A 17,380-nucleotide genomic window follows, 5' to 3' on the forward strand; every position below is an offset into this window, starting at 1 on the left:
CCCCCCGGGGGGGGGGGGGGGGGGGCACTGTAAGGTGCCAGGGGACGCGTGAGGAGCTTCCAATGGAATATGGCACAGTGGTGTACCACTGCTGTAACGCTTGAAGGATAACAAGCCTCCAGTCACTAGGGGGCAGCAACTCATACAGTGGTTTTATTCTTTTGCCAATTGTGACGTTGTTGGTAACAGGATGTTAGCTTCTCTAGCCTTACCTCCGATGGGTGGGCTTAAGAGGTAGGGGATGGCGTGGAGGAAGTAGACCACACCCAGCGCTGAGGACAGGTACGGTGCTCCCACCACATCCGATGTCACTACAGGGATCAGAGCTACGTAGGCACCGTCGAAGTATCCATAGAGGACAGCGAAGGGGACAAGGAGAGGAAACGAGTGAAGCAGCGGAACCAAGAGGCAGCAGAGACCTTCCATGGCTATGGCAAAACTGTAACAGGCCAGGCGGTACGGCTTCACACACCTGAAGAGCAACGCAGTGTTAGCCAAGAGACACTAAAAGTTAGCCACTAAAATCTCAGTATTAAAACCAAAACAATGTATCGAAAACAGAGTTTGTAAAAAAGAGCCATCATCATCCGACCTGCGATCCGTCAACCAGCCGACTGTGATGTTCCCCACGATGTCGATGATGCCCAGGATGGACATGAGGAAGGCAGCGTGTTGGTGGCTGACTCCGGAACTCAGAGCATACGGCACCAGGTAGACGAAAGGAATGCTGCAGCCGCTGGCCATGAACACGAGGGACACCGCGAAGAACACGAAGTCCGGCAGCAGCAGGAAGCGATACTCCTTACTGGAGAGGAAGCAGGAATTAAAGCACCGCCTCCTCGGCACCTGAGTGGGGGGGGTTTCCTCCAGCAGCTGCAGCGATGGTTCTTTGGAGATGTCGGTGGCTGCTGGAGTTAAGACGTTACCTTCATGGAAATGTTTCAGAGAAGTTCAGTAGAACGTGGAAGTTGTTTCAGTTCCTTCAGTTCCTTCATCCATTAACATGGTTCTAGAACCAGCACCACGACCCACTTCCTACCTTGGCTTCTGTCGCCTGCGACCTCCTTCATGTTCTCCTCTTCTTCCTCCTCCAGCAATGTAATTGGACGAAGCAGTGCCCCGCAGACACACAGGTTGGCAACAAAGGCGCTAAGTACCAACAGCGCCCCCCTCCAGGAGTACAGCTCGATGAACAGCTGGACCACTGGAGCCAACACGAAGATCCCGATCCCACTGCCTGACAGAGCGACCCCGTAGGCCAGAGCCTTCCTCTGTTTGAAGTAACAGCCCACCATGGCGATGGAGGGGGTGTAGCAGAGAGCGAAACCCAGACCTGGAGACAAAGGACGCACAGAAAACTGTGGACATGCTGAAGAGCAGAACACCGAAGAGGACATGTATTCACCTGTAAGGGCTCCCATGGAGAAGTAGAGCACCACCAAGCTGCTGCTGAAGGAACTGAGGAGCAGTCCACAGGAGGACAACAGTCCACCGGCCACAACAGACACTCGGCAGGACCATCGATTACTGACCAGACTGCCCACAGGAGCTGGACAAGAAGAAGAAGATGATGAAGGAGATGAAGAAGAAGGTCGGACTCAGACTTTTTTCCTATGGATAGATATGTACTGTATGCCTGTCCAATGTCCTACCTACCATTCCTTTTTGCCTGATCTACGTCTCACCCCTGTCCTCCCCTGTTTCCTAGACATACCCCTGTCCTTTCCCTGTCTCTGGTCTGAGTGTTGTCTTTGGTGCAGTACCCACCACACAGCATGGTGGTGCAGTCCACCAGACTGTGGATCCAAGCTGTGGCAGAGTAGTCCGCTCCAAACTCAGCCTGGAACTCTAGGAAGAAGATGGAGATACACCTGTGGTCAGACAGAAGAAGCTGATTGGTTGATGGTCTCCAGGTCTCCTATCAGACCACAGTATGTAACATTATGTAACGGTCCACCAGCTCAGTGGACTTTGGACCTTGGTGGACACAGATGTATGTCTAGCGGAGGACAGCTGTCAGTCAAAGGCTGATGACTTTGAAACTGATATGATTTAAAATACTTTGTTTTCGTCCAGTTTTTTTTCCATTTACTCATTCTTTCTTTGAACAGCATGGATTTTCCAGACCATTACTTCAACATTAAGCTGCTGTTCTGGCTGGAATGTTTTGAATAATGTCAGTTATTTGTACCAATTTGTACTGATAGACTGCTAACTGGACATCTTCATGTTATCCACTGGTCATATATTCATAAATATGTTTTGGTTGGTCATATATTCATAAATATGTTTTGGTTGGTCATATATTCATAAATATGTTTTGGTTGGTCATATATTCATAAATATGTTTTGGTTGGTCATATATTCATAAATATGTTTTGGTTGGTCATATATTCATATATATGTTTTGGTTGGTCATATATTCATATATATGTTTTGGTTGGTCATATATTCATATTTATGTCTTAGTTGGTCATATATTTATACATATATTCATAAATATATATGTTTTGGTTGGTCATATATTCATATATATGTTTTGGTTGGTCATATATTCATATATATGTTTTGGTTGGTCATATATTCATATATATGTTTTGGTTGGTCATATATTCATATATATGTTTTGGTTGGTCATATATTCATATATATGTTTTGGTTGGTCATATATTCATATATATGTTTTGGTTGGTCATATATTCATATATATGTTTTGGTTGGTCATATATTCATATATATGTTTTGGTTGGTCATATATTCATATATATGTTTTGGTTGGTCATATATTCATATATATGTTTTGGTTGGTCATATATTCATATATATGTTTTGGTTGGTCATATATTCATATATATGTTTTGGTTGGTCATATATTCATATATATGTTTTGGTTGGTCATATATTCATATATATGTTTTGGTTGGTCATATATTCATATATATGTTTTGGTTGGTCATATATTCATATATATGTTTTGGTTGGTCATATATTCATATATATGTTTTGGTTGGTCATATATTCATATATATGTTTTGGTTGGTCATATATTCATATATATGTTTTGGTTGGTCATATATTCATTTATATGTTTTGGTTGGGCATATATTTTCTGTGTACTGTTTTTTTTGGACCATAAAGCACACCGGATTATAAGGCGCAATATCAATGAACAGGTCTATTTTCATACATAAGGCGCACTGTCGATTTTTGAGAAAATTAAAGGCTTTTAAGTGCGCCTTGTAGTGCGGAAAATACGGTATGTTTTTACTACTAAAGGTCAGGATCGGCTGATAGTGGACTGGTTCACTCTGGACCAGGTTTTCTCTGGTATTTGTTCAGGTGTTGGCAGCACAGACTCCAGGCTCAGGGGCACCCGGGAAAAACCTTTTACTGGGTTTTCAAAAGAAATCCACTGAAAAAGTCTAATGGTTATGTTTTTTCCCCACAGTAACAGTCAACTCAGTCTCATATTAATTTATGTAATTTATGTCATTTTATTACTCACTCCCCCAAGGCCACATTCTTCACCTCAGTGTTGGAAGATATAGAGCAACACACCTGCCCCAGGTAAAGGTGGATTCAGGTTTCGCTTAAAGTGCTCCTGTTCTTACTGCCGCAGCCGCAGCTTAATGTTAGGAGAACTGGTTTTAAACCTGTCTCTGATTCAAATTAAAGACAAGCAGAGAAAATGGAACTATTTATAGTGAAAACACAGAAGTCCCTCTATAGAAAACGTCAGTTTCTGGTCAAATCCCAACTTTGCTCACATCGCTAGCATTAGCAAGCTAACTGTTGAAACGTCGCAGTGACAAATGACATGGTGTCCCAAAATTAAAAAAAAAAAAAAAAAACGTCAGTTAGAAGAATGAGTCGTGATGATCCGGAACTGGGTCGGCCAGAATATTAGGGACCTGCAGGGTGCACATACCTGGTCACTGCTCTCGTGCACACGGTCACCATGAAGCAGGAAAGGACAACCATCCAGCCCCAACCTCCATCTGGAGGACACACGCCACGGTTACGCTGTTTCCCATCAGCCATTGTTGCAGATTTAGAAGTAGCTGAGCTCCCTATAATGTTATGGTCTTAGTAATGGTCCTGGTTGTGGCCCAGTTCTTCGTCCTGGTCCTTACAGATTTGGTTCCAGAAGTATCCAGTGACTTCCCCCGAAACCTTGAGGATTAATATAGTTCCGTTGGTCTGTGGTGAGAGACAGTAAGAGTTTTTGACAACAGACAAAGGACAGACATCTAGGATAGGAGAGAGACAAAGAACGGGCATGGAGACAACAGGGACAGAGAGGACAGAGACAGAGCAGATGTCTCCCTGTCTTCAGTCTCTGAATGTGGAGTTGGGTTAAAAAAGTGTCTCCGGTCAATCAGTGACCAACTGACCCTCAATCATTAACCCACCTGACTCTGGCCTGCAGGTGAGAAGACATCAACCAAGCGCTCCCTAAACCACAGGAGCGTTTGATTTCACATCCATTAACACGTCTCTCGTCTGTCTCCCTGTGTATGTGTGTCAACCTGTGACAAACAACATGTGCAGCTGTGACACAGCTACATATACTCTCCCACACCCCGTCAGCACACACACACACACACACACACACACACACAGGTGTCAGGTGTCAGAACTGAAGCTTCTCCCAGTTTGAGTTTATTTACATCCTCTGGGTGTTTACTGCCTGAGCAGCGTCTGGGTCACTGACAAATATGTGTCAGCAAACACTGTAACCTCAAGAATGTCCACTGTTCCCATTCCACTGCACCACAGGGACCCCAGAAAAATTATGATTTTTAGCCTGTATGCAAGGCTGCGCTACCACTGCTGCCTCCTGTGGTTAAATATACTACAACACGCATCTCACTCTTACCATTTTAAAGTGCGTTTAAACTTTAATTTTCGTCGTTTTCTCATCGTCTGCTTTTCATTTGACGAAGGGTTTTTAAATTTTTATTTAATGACCGACAGCAATCACGAGAACAACGGTTTACTAAACTAAAAACAAAGTTTTTATGGATGTTTTTTTCTCTCGTGATGTCGACGTTGCGCTACGGTGACGTCACGGATTTGTACGTCATTCTCTCTCGATATTTCCCTTACCTATCGATCCATGGTGCTTCAATTAGTCGGTAATCAGTTGTTTCGTCATCAGTTTCGCCAGTCACGTGGCTCCACAGGCGCCAAACTTCTTTGTTTTCCTTGTTTTAACTCTATTTCTGCTTGTTCTCCTTCTTCTTCCTCCTCCTCCTCCTCCTCCTCCTCACCCCTTTTCTTCACCTCCTTCATTCCTGTCCTCCACCCCTTTTCTCCTCCTCCCACTGTTACCATGCTGACTGTTTCTTCCTCCTTCACCTCCCTTTTCTAGGCCCCTCCCCCTCCGTACATCACATGAGCCAATTCTTCTTTGTTTGTTTTTTTACGTAGTTCGTGACTGGTGTCAACCAAACACTTCACCATGACAACAACAACAACAACATTACTCCTCTTTGTCTTAACCACATTATATCGACATTCAAATATCAAATAAAAATGTATCGAAGTAGAAGAAGTTCAAGATTAACATAAGAGTTAGAACAGCAGCAAAAGTAGCTAAAAGTTAGCAAGGATATGACATAAGTTGTTGATAAGCAATAGCAATATCAGCTAGCACTATCGGTCTAATCACAAACTAGAATAACATTTAGCCATAAAAACAAAACTTTGCTTAAAGTTAAACTAGTGTCTGGAATGAAGTTTAGTATAAGCTAACAGTTTACAAATGAGCTAAATGGTGGCTAAAAATAACCAACAGTTTGTCTAGAGAGGAAAAAAGGAAAAGACAAAACAACAAACAAACAAACAAAACCTGTTTTTTTAGCCAAGCCTAGCAATAGCTCAATGTTAGCCAAATGCTACTCGACAACATACAGTGTATCCATATTGCTTGAAGTTAGTAATAAAGATAAGTCAAAGTGAAAACAAATATAGTGAAGAATCAATCAATATTTAACCTGGAGATTCTCAAGAAAGTAGCTGAATGGAAAGTGACTGACGGGGAGGGGAGGGACTCGAACCCCAGACCCTGATGACACATGTTGGAAATGGTTCCAACTTTTGTATGAGAACTGAAGAAGCCACCCTTAAAAAGTGTATTTCCAGCAGAGATCGATGATTAGAAGTTTTATTGATCACTGATTAGAGGTTTTACTGATTGATGGGTTTCACTGATTAGACTGTCATCAATAATAACCGTGTGCTAGAGGTTCAAGTGTGAACTTTGGAGTGTTCACCTGTAGACTGACAGTTTATCAGTTAGATTACAGGTGAACAAACCTCACACACACACACACACACACTCAGGCAGCTGATCAACACCATCGCCTCGTCTCCAGCTTCTGGTAGGTTTTACATGTTTTATATACTTTCTTTCTCTGGTAGTTAATCTGCTCAGAGGTCACAGGGGTCACAGAGACTGACCCAGGCTGATGTCATTTGTTTGCTGTTATTTTTGTTTCGTGTGTTTGATTATTGATCGTTTGGGTTTATTGATCAGAGGTCAGATCAAAGGTTTCTGCTTAACTACTCCATGTTAAATAACCTACACCAGTATAATAATAAATGTTAAAGGAGCCAATATTAACTAAGTCCAAAATAACGTAAAAAACTCATATTACAAATTAAAAACTAAGTGAACTGTTGTGTTGTTAGTTAAAACACTAAATGAACTAATCCAAGGCCCAAAGGTAAAGGTAAATAAGTATTTCACTGCACTGAACTGAAGACTGCTAAATCAGTTGCTAAACCAATCATGGCTCATTGTTTGCAAAGACAATCTCAATTAGACTCGGCTAAGCTAACGTAAACCCTGCTAAATCTGGCTGAGCTGACAAAGGCTAAACTCATCTGTTTTCTTCCTAGACTGAATCATATCAAGCTTAAACTAACCTCAAATCAATTAAACTGTATCAAAGCCAGGATTGTTTTTAACTAACCCTAAGATGAACTCAACTCAACATTGTTGTTTGTTGCTAACATGAACGACGCTAACATGAATGTTTTCTGCTAAGGCCGTGAAAATGGGGGCGTGTAAGGGGGGGTGTGCCTGTTGTTCCTGTGTGACTCTGTCACTGAGCACCCTGTTTCTCCTGGTGTCCACGGCGAGCTTGGTCCTGATCTACGTCCTGATCGCTGGAGAGACAAACAAAGGTGTGAACACACACACACACACACATACAAATCAGTAATTGCAGAGATTGATGACAGATCAGCCAATCCTTTGTTCTCATGCCAGGTCCTGATCCAACACTTCCTCAGAACTACACGTACATGGTCGGCGTGGGACGAGCCGACTGCACCGGGCCTCCTGCTGAGATCCCACTGGTCAGTACTGGTACTGCAGCTAACAGGACTTTGTTGACCGCTCACTCCACTACAACAAAGTCTGTGAAGAAAATCAGCCATCTCAAAGACACAGTGTCAGGTGGTATGCTGCTGCCCCGTGTGGTCACTTGCTCTTACTGATGTAAACCTAAACAACATATAAGAAGAAGAAGAAGAGAATGATAAAATAAAAGTGTTTCTATTAGAACCATCACAGACGTGAACCAGCTGGTTCTCACACTCCACCAAAATCCACCAACTAACCCTTTACAGGTGTGTTCAGTGGCTCAGGTCCTAGACATGATAACGAGGCAGTTGTCAGACTTCCTGAATACCCCAGTGTTTCCACATTAGACCTGTTGACGGTTGTGTTCGAGGCTACAAGGGACCAGTGGGAGTTCTCTGTCCTGCCCTGTACCATGGTGCCTTCAGGGACCACCAGGTTGCTGTGTAACGCATCTCTGTGGATAAGGCTGTAAAAACGAATGTGCAGTGACTGAGGTTTGGTTCACTCTCATCATCAGGACATAATCCGTCACATGGAACCCTGTGATATCACATCCTGGGTATGACATCACATCTGTGATGTCATTTGCAGATGCTTGACTTCGGCCTTCCTTCAGAACCTGACTAAGGCAGTTTCCTAATATGTTTGAAGACACTGCGAGGGTCTCTGATTCTCAAGAAAGACTCTGTATTTGTGTGTGTGTGCAGATGGGCTACGCTCACCCTCAGCAGAAGGCTGCAGGAATACACACCCGTCTGTACAGTCGAGCCTTCATCGTTGATGACGGGAGGAAGAGGTTGGTCTTCGTCACCGCTGACGTAGGAATGATCTCTCAGAGGCTACGACTGGAGGTGTGTGTGTTTGTGTGTGTGCGTTTGACCTGACCTTTCATATGCTGTCTGTGATGTGCAAACAAACACAGTAAGAATTCTAACAAAGGACAGTAAACATCCAGTGTTCAGCTCACCCCCTGGCTAACATTCAGACAGTTGAACTCACTGTTTTCTATGTCTGGGCCCAGGTTTTATTTTTTTTAAACATTTATATATACTCTAGCAATTTTCACATTACTCAAGTTCTATTTACAAATTAATGAAATTGAAATTTTGGTTATCTGTTGTATGTAAATGTTTGCTAACCTTTAAATTATTCAGTGTGTATGTGCTCATACTGATGCGTACACGTGTGTGTGTGTGTGTGTCCAGGTGCTGCAGGCCTTGCAGGTGAAGTTCGGTGACCTGTACCGTCAGGAGAACGTGGTTCTGAGTGGAACACACACCCACTGTGGACCGGGTGGATTCTTCCAGTACACACTCTTCATGATCAGTAGCAGTGGCTACATCAAAGCGTCCGTCCAGCCGCTGGTCGACGGCATCGTTAAGGTGTTTGCTTCTGTCTTTGGTCCATATGAGAGGTTCTACTGTGAGGCTTTCCTCTCAGACATATTACTTATATAATAAGCAATATGTTTACTGTATATATTATATGGTATACTGCCCACTTTGAGTGCAGAATTATGGCAGGAAGAGATAGGAATAACGGCGTTACTAACGGCGTTATTTTTTTCACTACGTAATTTTTCACTGAGTGACGGAACAAATTATTCTTCTTCATCTTCATCTTCTGTTAATTTAATTTACCGTAATTTACTTGTTTGGTGTGGGAGGGGCGTGATTGTTAATGATTGGCTAAGGCAGAGGAAGCGTTCAAGGTGAGCCAATCAGGAGAAGCACAGCCGGCTCACACAGCCAAACTAGCACAGGTTAGCAGCGGCAGAGAAGAGTCTGGGGGGGAAGTTGGGAATGTTTCAAAATGGAAATACAGCTTCAATGTCCTACAGGTAAAACACAAGAATGAACACGTGGAGCGTTCATTATGTCCCAAAGCGAAGTGTTTGTCCACGTCCGTTGTGAGAAAGTTTTCAACGACACACTTTTACGAAACTAGTGGCTAAAAACACCGTTGTTGACACAGTTGATGACGATAGCGGTCCTGCTGTGAAGGTTGATTTAGTTCATTCACACACAGCGTTAAAGCACTTCATAGTTAAACTCTGTACTTGTAATTTTTTGAAAATATTTGAACAGTACACTATGTCCATCATCTATGGTCTGTTAAGGTGCAATACATATGTAAAAAGTAATTCAGTTACTAACTAACTACTCGGAAGAAGTAACTAACATTTATAACAAATTACTTTAAAACAAAAACCACCTGCCCAACACTGAAAAATGTTCAAATGTCATTAGCTGGCTTTTAGCTACATCCTTGTAAAGTTTACTTATTTAAATGCTTTAAATGCTTTGAGTTATATTTAATTTGTTGTCGCCTAGATGTTGGCATTAACACTAACAAACTTTAACCTTTTGTGTACTAGTTTTTATTGAATGTTTTGAGTCAAATGTCAAACCAATTTATTTAAGATTCTATTAATTATTTATAATTATTAATTTGACCAATTGACCATTCAATTTAAGCAAAGAACCACATTTACCCTTTTGTTATTGAAAGTTATTTCTATTACTCTGTTAGCCTTCTCAGGCTAACCTGTAGTTATCCTTAATCTATATCAGTGGCCACCTTATCTGCATTGATCACAGTATCTCCAACCTCACACCGTGAGTTCAGTTGTTATCAGGACACCGGAGGCTACGGCCACTACAGTTCAGTTCAGAATCCACAGATGGATGAAAGTGAATTAATTATTGATCACAGCAGATAATCAGTGATCCACCTGATCAGTTTGTGACCTGCAGCGTTGACTGTGTTTGTTTGTCCAGAGTATAGAGATTGCCCACCGCAGCATGAGGCCCGGCAGGATTTATAGGAACCGAGGAGAAGTGGACGAGAGCAGCCTGAACAGAAGTCCACACTCGTACCTGAACAACCCAGAGAAAGAGAGAGAAAGGTACACAATCACACAGAGAGATGAAGTTCAACTTCAGGTTTTTAACCCTGTCCCTGTCCTACACCAAGGTCTACAGAGAAAATCTGTGACTTTTAAATCAAAGCACATGAATGTATGTGATCTACTGCTGTATGTGATCTATGGTCTTTGGTCTGTGAGCTAAAATCACTGATTGTCTCTATGGACTTTGGTCTGAGCCAAAATCACTGATTTTCTCTATGGTCTTTGGTCTGTGAGCTAAGAACACTGATTTTCTCTATGGACTTTGGTCTGAGCTAAAATCACTGATTGTCTCTATGGACTTTGGTCTGAGCTGAAATCACTGATTTTCTCTATGGTCTTTGGTCTGTGAGCTAAAATCACTGATTGTCTCTATGGACTTTGGTCTGAGCTAAAATCACTGATTGTCTCTATGGACTTTGGTCTGAGCTGAAATCACTGATTTTCTCTATGGACTTTGGTCTGAGCCAAAATCACTGATTTTCTCTATGGTCTTTGGTCTGTGAGCTAAAATCACTGATTTTCTCTATGGTCTTTGGTCTGTGAGCTAAAATCACTGATTTTCTCTATGGTCTTTGGTCTGTGAGCTAAGAACACTGATTTTCTCTATGGACTTTGGTCTGGGCTGAAATCACTGATTTTCTCTATGGTCTTTGGTCTGTGAGCTAAGAACACTGATTTTCTCTATGGACTTTGGTCTGGGCTGAAATCACTGATTTTCTCTATGGTCTTTGGTCTGTGAGCTAAAATCACTGATTGTCTCTATGGACTTTGGTCTGAGCTAAAATCACTGATTGTCTCTATGGACTTTGGTCTGAGCTAAAATCACTGATTGTCTCTATGGACTTTGGTCTGCACTAAAATCACTGATTTTCTCTATGGTCTTTGGTCTGTGAGCTAAAATCACTGATTGTCTCTATGGACTTTGGTCTGGGCTGAAATCACTGATTTTCTCTATGAAGTTTGGTGTGGCAGAGTGGCTGGTTCACAGGCTTCAGTTCCATTCCCGCTCATTGCTCAGGTATGACGGGGACAAAGACAAGCAGGTGACGGTGCTGAAGTTCACTGACATGGATGGGGACGGGATTGGGATGCTAAGGTACTAAACACAGACACTGGTCCTGGTTTAGTACAGATTGTCCTCTGGACCAACACGGACTGAACACTCCGCCCGCTCCCTCCTTACAGCTGGTTCGCTGTCCACGCTGTCAGCATGAACTACACCAACCTGATGGTCAGCAGTGACAACATGGGCTACGCCTCCTACCTGATGGAGCAGGACAAGAACCCTGGAGAGTTACCTGGACAGGTGGGTACTGGACATTTACCTCCTGAGAACATTCTTCTGGTGTAAACAGTTTGTGTGTGTGTGTGTGTGTGTGTTCAGGGTGGTTTTGTTGCTGGTTTTTCCTCCAGTAACCTGGGTGACGTGAGTCCAAACACCAGAGGTCCTCACTGCATGAACACAGGTCTGCCCTGTGACTACGTGAACAGCTCCTGTCCTGAGGGAGGGGTAAATACACACACACACACACACACACACAGAGGGACACACACACACACACACACACACAGTGAGTGAGCCCTGTTTGTGTGTGTGTCTCAGACTAAACTGTGCGCTAGCATCGGACCTGGAGAAGACATGTTTGAGAGTACCAGGATCATCGGACACAACATCTACATGAAGACCAAGGTATGTATGTGTGTGTGAGTGTGTATGTGTGTGTATGTGTGTCTGTAACAATGTGTTGCTCCCCCCTGCAGGAGCTCTATGCAAACGCAGATGAGGAGGTGAGGGGTTCTCTTCACTTTGCTCATCAATGGGTTAACATGACAGAGGTGGAAGTCCCATTCAACAGCACACACACGGTACGCATCACACACCCATGGTATGCATCACACACACACGGTATGCATCACACACACATGGTTTGCATCACACACACACACACACACACATACCATGAAGGGTAAAAGTGCTGCAGGACTACAGTCCAGATAACAAACAGCTAGGAGTTAGCAAATAAATGGTAAAAGGCAACCACACAGTTAACCATCCATGTCTGCAGGTCAGGTCAAGACAAACACATAACTTACTAACACTTGAATCTCTGTGTGTGTGTGTGTGTGTGTGTGTGTGTCAGGCCAGGACCTGTAAACCAGCGCTTGGTCACAGTTTCGCAGCAGGAACAACAGATGGAGGAGGAGACCTGAACTTTACTCAGGGTGATTTACTGATTCTGATCCTTTTTCTACTGTTGGATTCTGAACTCATGAATCACCGTCACCTCTTTGTCAACTGTCTCTGTGAAGGTGCGGTGGAGGGCGACCCCTTCTGGGATGGGGTCAGAGATGCTCTCCTGGGTGAGCCGTCCAATGAGACGCAAGAATGTCATCATCCTAAACCAATCCTGTTCAGCACTGGGGAGGTAAGGACACACACACACACCCACATAAACACATATACACACACACACACACACACACACACACGAAGATCATTTTTACATGTAGATGTTTCTGTGTTTGTGAAATAGTTACACATACACAATATTTATTATGCAGTGTGAAACACTCACATAAAAATGTGTGTGTGTGTGTGTGCAGATGACCTGGCCTCTGCCCTGGCATCCTGAGATTGTGGATGTTCAGATTATCACCATTGGTTCAGTTGCTGTCATCGCTGTCCCTGGAGAAGTCACGTAATGACCCTTTAATACTTTGAAATATATTCTGTATTCTGCTGTAAACAACATGCTGGACATGTGTAGGAAATTTAATTTAAATGTAGAAAATACTATTTAAAATAATTTTTTATTTACTAAAAAAAACATGTTGTCATCTGCAAAAAGGGAAATAGAGATGACTGTAGAGATTAACAGAATTTTACTCCACTGTACTCCACATGAACAAACTGTATATTAAATATTTTAACATTTTGTATCGATTGCACGCTACAGTAAGAGTGCTCTTTGCATCATGGGAGTTTCCCCGGGAATCTAGGCCTACAGCTGCATGACTTAAGGATAGTCTGTGTTCAGAGAAGAACTTCTGGATGTTTCTCTTGTTTTAGGACGATGGCTGGACGAAGACTGAGAGAAGCTGTTCAGAAGGTGAGACTCATTCAGCCCACACCACTGGTGACTCCACTCTGACACCTACTGGTGATTCAGTTTGTCTGCTTTGGTGACCTGCAGTAGAACCCTAATGAACATCAGGTGTTCAAGGCAGTTCTGCTGAGCAGGGTTCTCTGTCCTATCTTGTCTTATCTAAGGCAGTTACACCAGGGACAATTGGACTGGTTTCACCTCTTCATCTGAGAGTCTTCTTCAGTCCCTAGTTGCCCCTGGTGTAACTGCTGTGGGTAAAACGTCACTGTCTCAATATTTAGGACCTGATTTGTACCACACCCACACTTGGACTTACAGTTGGAACAGCTGATCGTCTTAAACTCAGACTTTTCTTTTAAAGTTGGACTTGGTTCTTTACTGGATTCAGGGACATGACAGTTGTATGTGTTTGTGTGTGTGTGTGTGTGTGTGTGTGTTGATCAGGAGCTGCAGTCTGAGGGGTCGTACCGAGATGTGGAGGTCGTAATCTCTGGGCTGAGTAACATTTATACTCACTACATCACCACGTATGAAGAGTACCAGGTACCAGCAGCCAGGAACCAGAGGCTCATTTAGTTTTGCCTCTTGACATATACTGTCTTGACTCCACTCTTCTGTTCAGGTGCAACGATACGAGGGAGCGTCCACCATCTATGGTCCGCACACGCTTAGTGCGTACGTGCAGAAGTACCGGGGTCTGGCCAGAGCAATAGCACAGGTTTGACACAAAGTTGTTCACGATAAAAGATGAAAACAGAGAGAAGACGTAGCTGTCGGTCACACGATGTTTTGTTGTTTTTTGATTAAAATCTCTCCATATTCATATGTAAAAATGAATGTTTTCAGGACCGGGTGACAGGGCTTCCACCGGGACCTCAACCCCCATTTTTTGAGAAGAACCTCTTTAATTTGTTGCCTCAGGCGTCTGTGGACAGGAAACCAGTGAACAGTAGTTTTGGTGATGTCCTGGACCAGGTGTTACCAGTGTACAGACAGGTGGGTGTGCTGTGGTGCTGGTGTTCCTCAGGGCTACATACCAGGTGTACTGTATATACCATGAGATCCTGATGCTCACGTGTGATAACGTCCACAGGGTGACGTGGTCTCAGTAACATTTGTGGCAGGAAACCCCCGACACTCTGGAGACATCGTGAGACACTCTGCCATTTTTTTGGATGGTTCTTTTACGTAAGCGCCATCTGGTGTTAATTCATCTTTTTATTTGTTCACAGAGAGATAGAACCTTTGTTACTGTGGAGATGATGGACAGCAGAACAGGAAGCTGGGAGGTGATTCACAACGATGCATCATGGGAAACCAGGTGTTGTTTTTATTACTGTTGTTCTTCCTGTTTTAATATAGTTAGAACTGTTGATTTTAGTTAGTGAAACGAGTCAGTAGTGAAGATTAGTTGGGACTGGGCTTGAACCACAACTGGTTCACATTTGGTTTCATATTCACTATTAGAGACTGTCTTGTCACTGAACCATCTGTCCTGGTCTCAGATTTCATTGGCTGAAAGGTTCCAATGGGCGGAGCAACGCCACAGTGGAGTGGTTCATTCCGGCCGCGGCGCCCAGAGGCTCCTACAGGATCAGACACTTTGGACATTACAAACAGATAAAAGGGCTGCGACCCGTCATCACGCCATACGAAGGCGTGTCTGACGTCTTTAACATCACGGCCAGCTTTTACTACCAGTGATGTCATCAACGACATCACCTGCCGTGTTCTAGAAAAGTCAGAGGGTAGAATGTCAAATCCAAATAAATAATGAACAAAATCCAAGAGTTTTTTTATCAAAAATATTTATTTGACTGCGTAGAAATGTGTCGAGCAAACAGAAGACGATGACACGGACGACTTCATCAACACTGACGTGCACGTGTTTTTACACAGAACATTCTCATATAGAAATAAATAGTGATTTACTTTGATTTAACACAGATTTAAAACCATGTGGTTCGTTCAGATCAAACATTTACGTTGAAATTTCATTCACTTTGATTCATAACAAAATAAATATCCATGTGAACGCATCACAACTCTGTTCATGACAAATACTTCACTGAGGTTTGGACACATTATCAATATCTTCTACTGTGTGATGTCAAACGTGTGGATGTGGTGGAATCCCCCGTAGACTCAGATCAGACTCAGTAAAGACTCATTAGAAACTTGATAAAGATTACATCACGTAAAGAACCAGACTTAGTAAAGACTCAGTCAATAGGAACGAGTGAAGGCTCAGTACAGACTCATTTGACACTTTTGGAGAGAGACTCGATAAAGACTCAGTGGAGACTCAGTAAAGACCGAGTCAGTTAGGACTAGGTACAATTCAGAGAACCAGTAAAAACCTAGTTGTTTTAGCTTAGTAACCAGGAGTAGCTGGGATTCGGTGAAGACTGACTAATAGTTTGGTTTGAAGACTCAGTAAGGACTAAATAGAGACTTGGCAAGACTCAGTAGAGACTATCAGTGGAGGTTCATCTGACTTTGTAGGCACTTTAAAAGATTAAGTAGAGTCTACTACAGAGACGTAGTACAGACTCTGCAGAGACTGAGTAGAGTCTTAGTTTAGTCTCAGTAAAGCAGGGTTCTGGTGGAAACAAGGTAAAGACTACGTCTTGGTTAAGGATCAATAAGGAACCAGCAGAAATTGAGTCTTAGCATTAATATATTTGTCTGTAAAGACTCGGTGCCTAAACTGAGATACAACAAAGATGCAGTACAGTCGAGCGGGAGCAGTACTGCAGTAGAATCTCAGTGGAGATTTCTGAAGAATGCAGCAGAGGCTCAGTAGAAACTGGTGGAGACTATGGACAGTGCAGTTTTGGTCATGACTCAGTAAAGACTCAGTAGGATCTCAGTGGAGGCGCAGTCAACTGTAAGGTTAACAAACACTGGAAGAAGCTATAAATGCATTAGATGACCTTCTGACCCAGGATCAGCGACAACGACAGGACTTGTCCCTCACTGGTGTCACATGGATTTTTCAACTTCCTGTTTGCTGAGCAGAACTTCCAGCAGTCGCAGTTTGGCTTTGAGTTGTTTGTATTCCTGGTATTCTTCCTTCAACGGAGTGCGATCCTCCTTCTGGCAAATTCTGTCGTGGAACACCAGGAGCACACGTTATAATCCTGACACCTGGTGGTCAAGGTCTTTACTGTGGTCACTCACCTGCCGGTCTGACGGTAAAACTGCTCCTCAAACTCTCTGATTATTTTGCGCCTCATCTTCTTCTCTGCTCTGGTCTGTCGTAAAGTCTGCAACAGCTGAGACCTGACAGTGGGAGGGTGGAAGACGGGGGAGAGCGGGAGAGTATTTTAGTTAGGTTCAGTGTTTTTGAAGATCTGTGTGGTTTCTTAGAAACTCAGAACTGGTCCCTGACCTGGAGGCTTCGTGCAGGTTGGCGGTGGTGACACCAGGCTGATGACGGACAGCTTTCACCTCGTCCATCGGGGACACAAAGGCCGGGTCACTGTCACGGTCACTGTCGTCTTCGCCCCCTGCTGGTCGAAGAGGCAAGCCCTGGACAGGATGTTCGTCCAGCGTGGCTGAGGTCCCAGAGTCCTCATCAGAACCCTCCTCTTCCTCCTTGAAATGTCACCAAAAATGTCCTGTGTTAGCTTAGCACCGTGGACAACTTAAGTTAGCCTTTTAGCATGTTAGCATGTGCATGGTTACTCACAATGGTAGTGATGGAGGTGGGACTGGCACACAGCAAACGTTTGATCAGCTGGTACCTGTCGTACAGAGGTTTGACCAGGTTCTTCTCCTGTTTGGTTCCCTGAGATCCAAACGTTTAGAAATGTAAACAAAACGAATCAACAAAATAACCAACAAATAAAGTCAGGTGTAGGAGTCAAAGGTGGGACAGACTGACCGGTCGTCCGTGCAGACTCTCACAGTAAAGGAGACACTTCTGTAACGTGATCTTCTCCAGAACCATCTGAGCCTGAGTCATGTCCTGCACAGAAGGTC

The 17,380-nt window shown here is 43.4% G+C and overlaps 3 protein-coding genes across 9 annotated transcripts in view; 1 reads left to right on the plus strand and 2 right to left on the minus strand.

Annotated features, from left to right (window-relative positions):
* The window catches only part of slc16a12b (solute carrier family 16 member 12b), an 8,488-nt gene extending 3,170 nt beyond the window's left edge, over positions 1-5,318 (minus strand). Inside the window, exons 1-7 of one of the 6 annotated variants that reach the window (XM_025057639.1) lie at positions 5,110-5,318; positions 4,413-4,529; positions 3,929-4,200; positions 1,768-1,871; positions 1,406-1,549; positions 1,040-1,333; positions 709-926 (exon numbers count right to left, since the gene is read on the minus strand). In XM_025057639.1, coding sequence (XP_024913407.1) covers positions 709-926; positions 1,040-1,333; positions 1,406-1,549; positions 1,768-1,871; positions 3,929-4,041 — 873 coding nt within the window. In that variant the 5' untranslated portion in view covers positions 4,042-4,200; positions 4,413-4,529; positions 5,110-5,318. Of the gene's footprint in view, positions 1-30; positions 473-592; positions 927-1,039; positions 1,334-1,405; positions 1,550-1,767; positions 1,872-3,928; positions 4,201-4,412 lie in introns of those variants that run through there. The other 5 variants (XM_025057640.1, XM_025057642.1, XM_025057641.1 and 2 more) reach the window with 5 other exon arrangements.
* A 51-nt stretch (positions 5,319-5,369) lies between these two features.
* Positions 5,370-15,177, plus strand: asah2 (N-acylsphingosine amidohydrolase 2). 2 transcript variants are annotated; one of them, XM_008314961.3, is made up of 21 exons: positions 5,370-6,386; positions 7,056-7,194; positions 7,280-7,368; positions 8,083-8,226; positions 8,581-8,757; positions 10,156-10,283; positions 11,305-11,382; positions 11,472-11,592; positions 11,671-11,796; positions 11,890-11,976; positions 12,048-12,152; positions 12,428-12,509; positions 12,597-12,712; positions 12,891-12,985; positions 13,357-13,396; positions 13,838-13,936; positions 14,016-14,111; positions 14,240-14,389; positions 14,487-14,543; positions 14,626-14,714; positions 14,899-15,177. In XM_008314961.3, the coding sequence occupies exons 2-21, from the start codon at positions 7,065-7,067 to the stop codon at positions 15,095-15,097; spliced, it is 2,208 nt and encodes a 735-aa protein (XP_008313183.1). In that variant the 5' UTR covers positions 5,370-6,386; positions 7,056-7,064; the 3' UTR covers positions 15,098-15,177. The 2 variants fall into 2 exon arrangements, with proteins under 2 accessions (XP_008313183.1, XP_024913403.1); XM_025057635.1 differs by lacking the exons at positions 5,370-6,386; positions 7,056-7,194; positions 7,280-7,368 and adding an exon at positions 7,720-7,934.
* A 154-nt stretch (positions 15,178-15,331) lies between these two features.
* Positions 15,332-17,380, minus strand: part of LOC103382242 (protein FAM13A-like) — a 6,138-nt gene continuing 4,089 nt past the window's right edge. Inside the window, exons 7-11 of the mRNA XM_017034877.2 lie at positions 17,283-17,366; positions 17,088-17,186; positions 16,788-16,993; positions 16,577-16,678; positions 15,332-16,502 (exon numbers count right to left, since the gene is read on the minus strand). Coding sequence (XP_016890366.1) covers positions 16,379-16,502; positions 16,577-16,678; positions 16,788-16,993; positions 17,088-17,186; positions 17,283-17,366 — 615 coding nt within the window. The 3' untranslated portion in view covers positions 15,332-16,378. The remainder of the gene's footprint in view (positions 16,503-16,576; positions 16,679-16,787; positions 16,994-17,087; positions 17,187-17,282; positions 17,367-17,380) is intronic.

The sequence above is a fragment of the Cynoglossus semilaevis genome, chromosome 8, assembly GCF_000523025.1.
Source record: "Cynoglossus semilaevis isolate Cse_v1.0 chromosome 8, Cse_v1.0, whole genome shotgun sequence".
In the NCBI taxonomy this organism is placed as follows: domain Eukaryota; kingdom Metazoa; phylum Chordata; class Actinopteri; order Pleuronectiformes; family Cynoglossidae; genus Cynoglossus; species Cynoglossus semilaevis.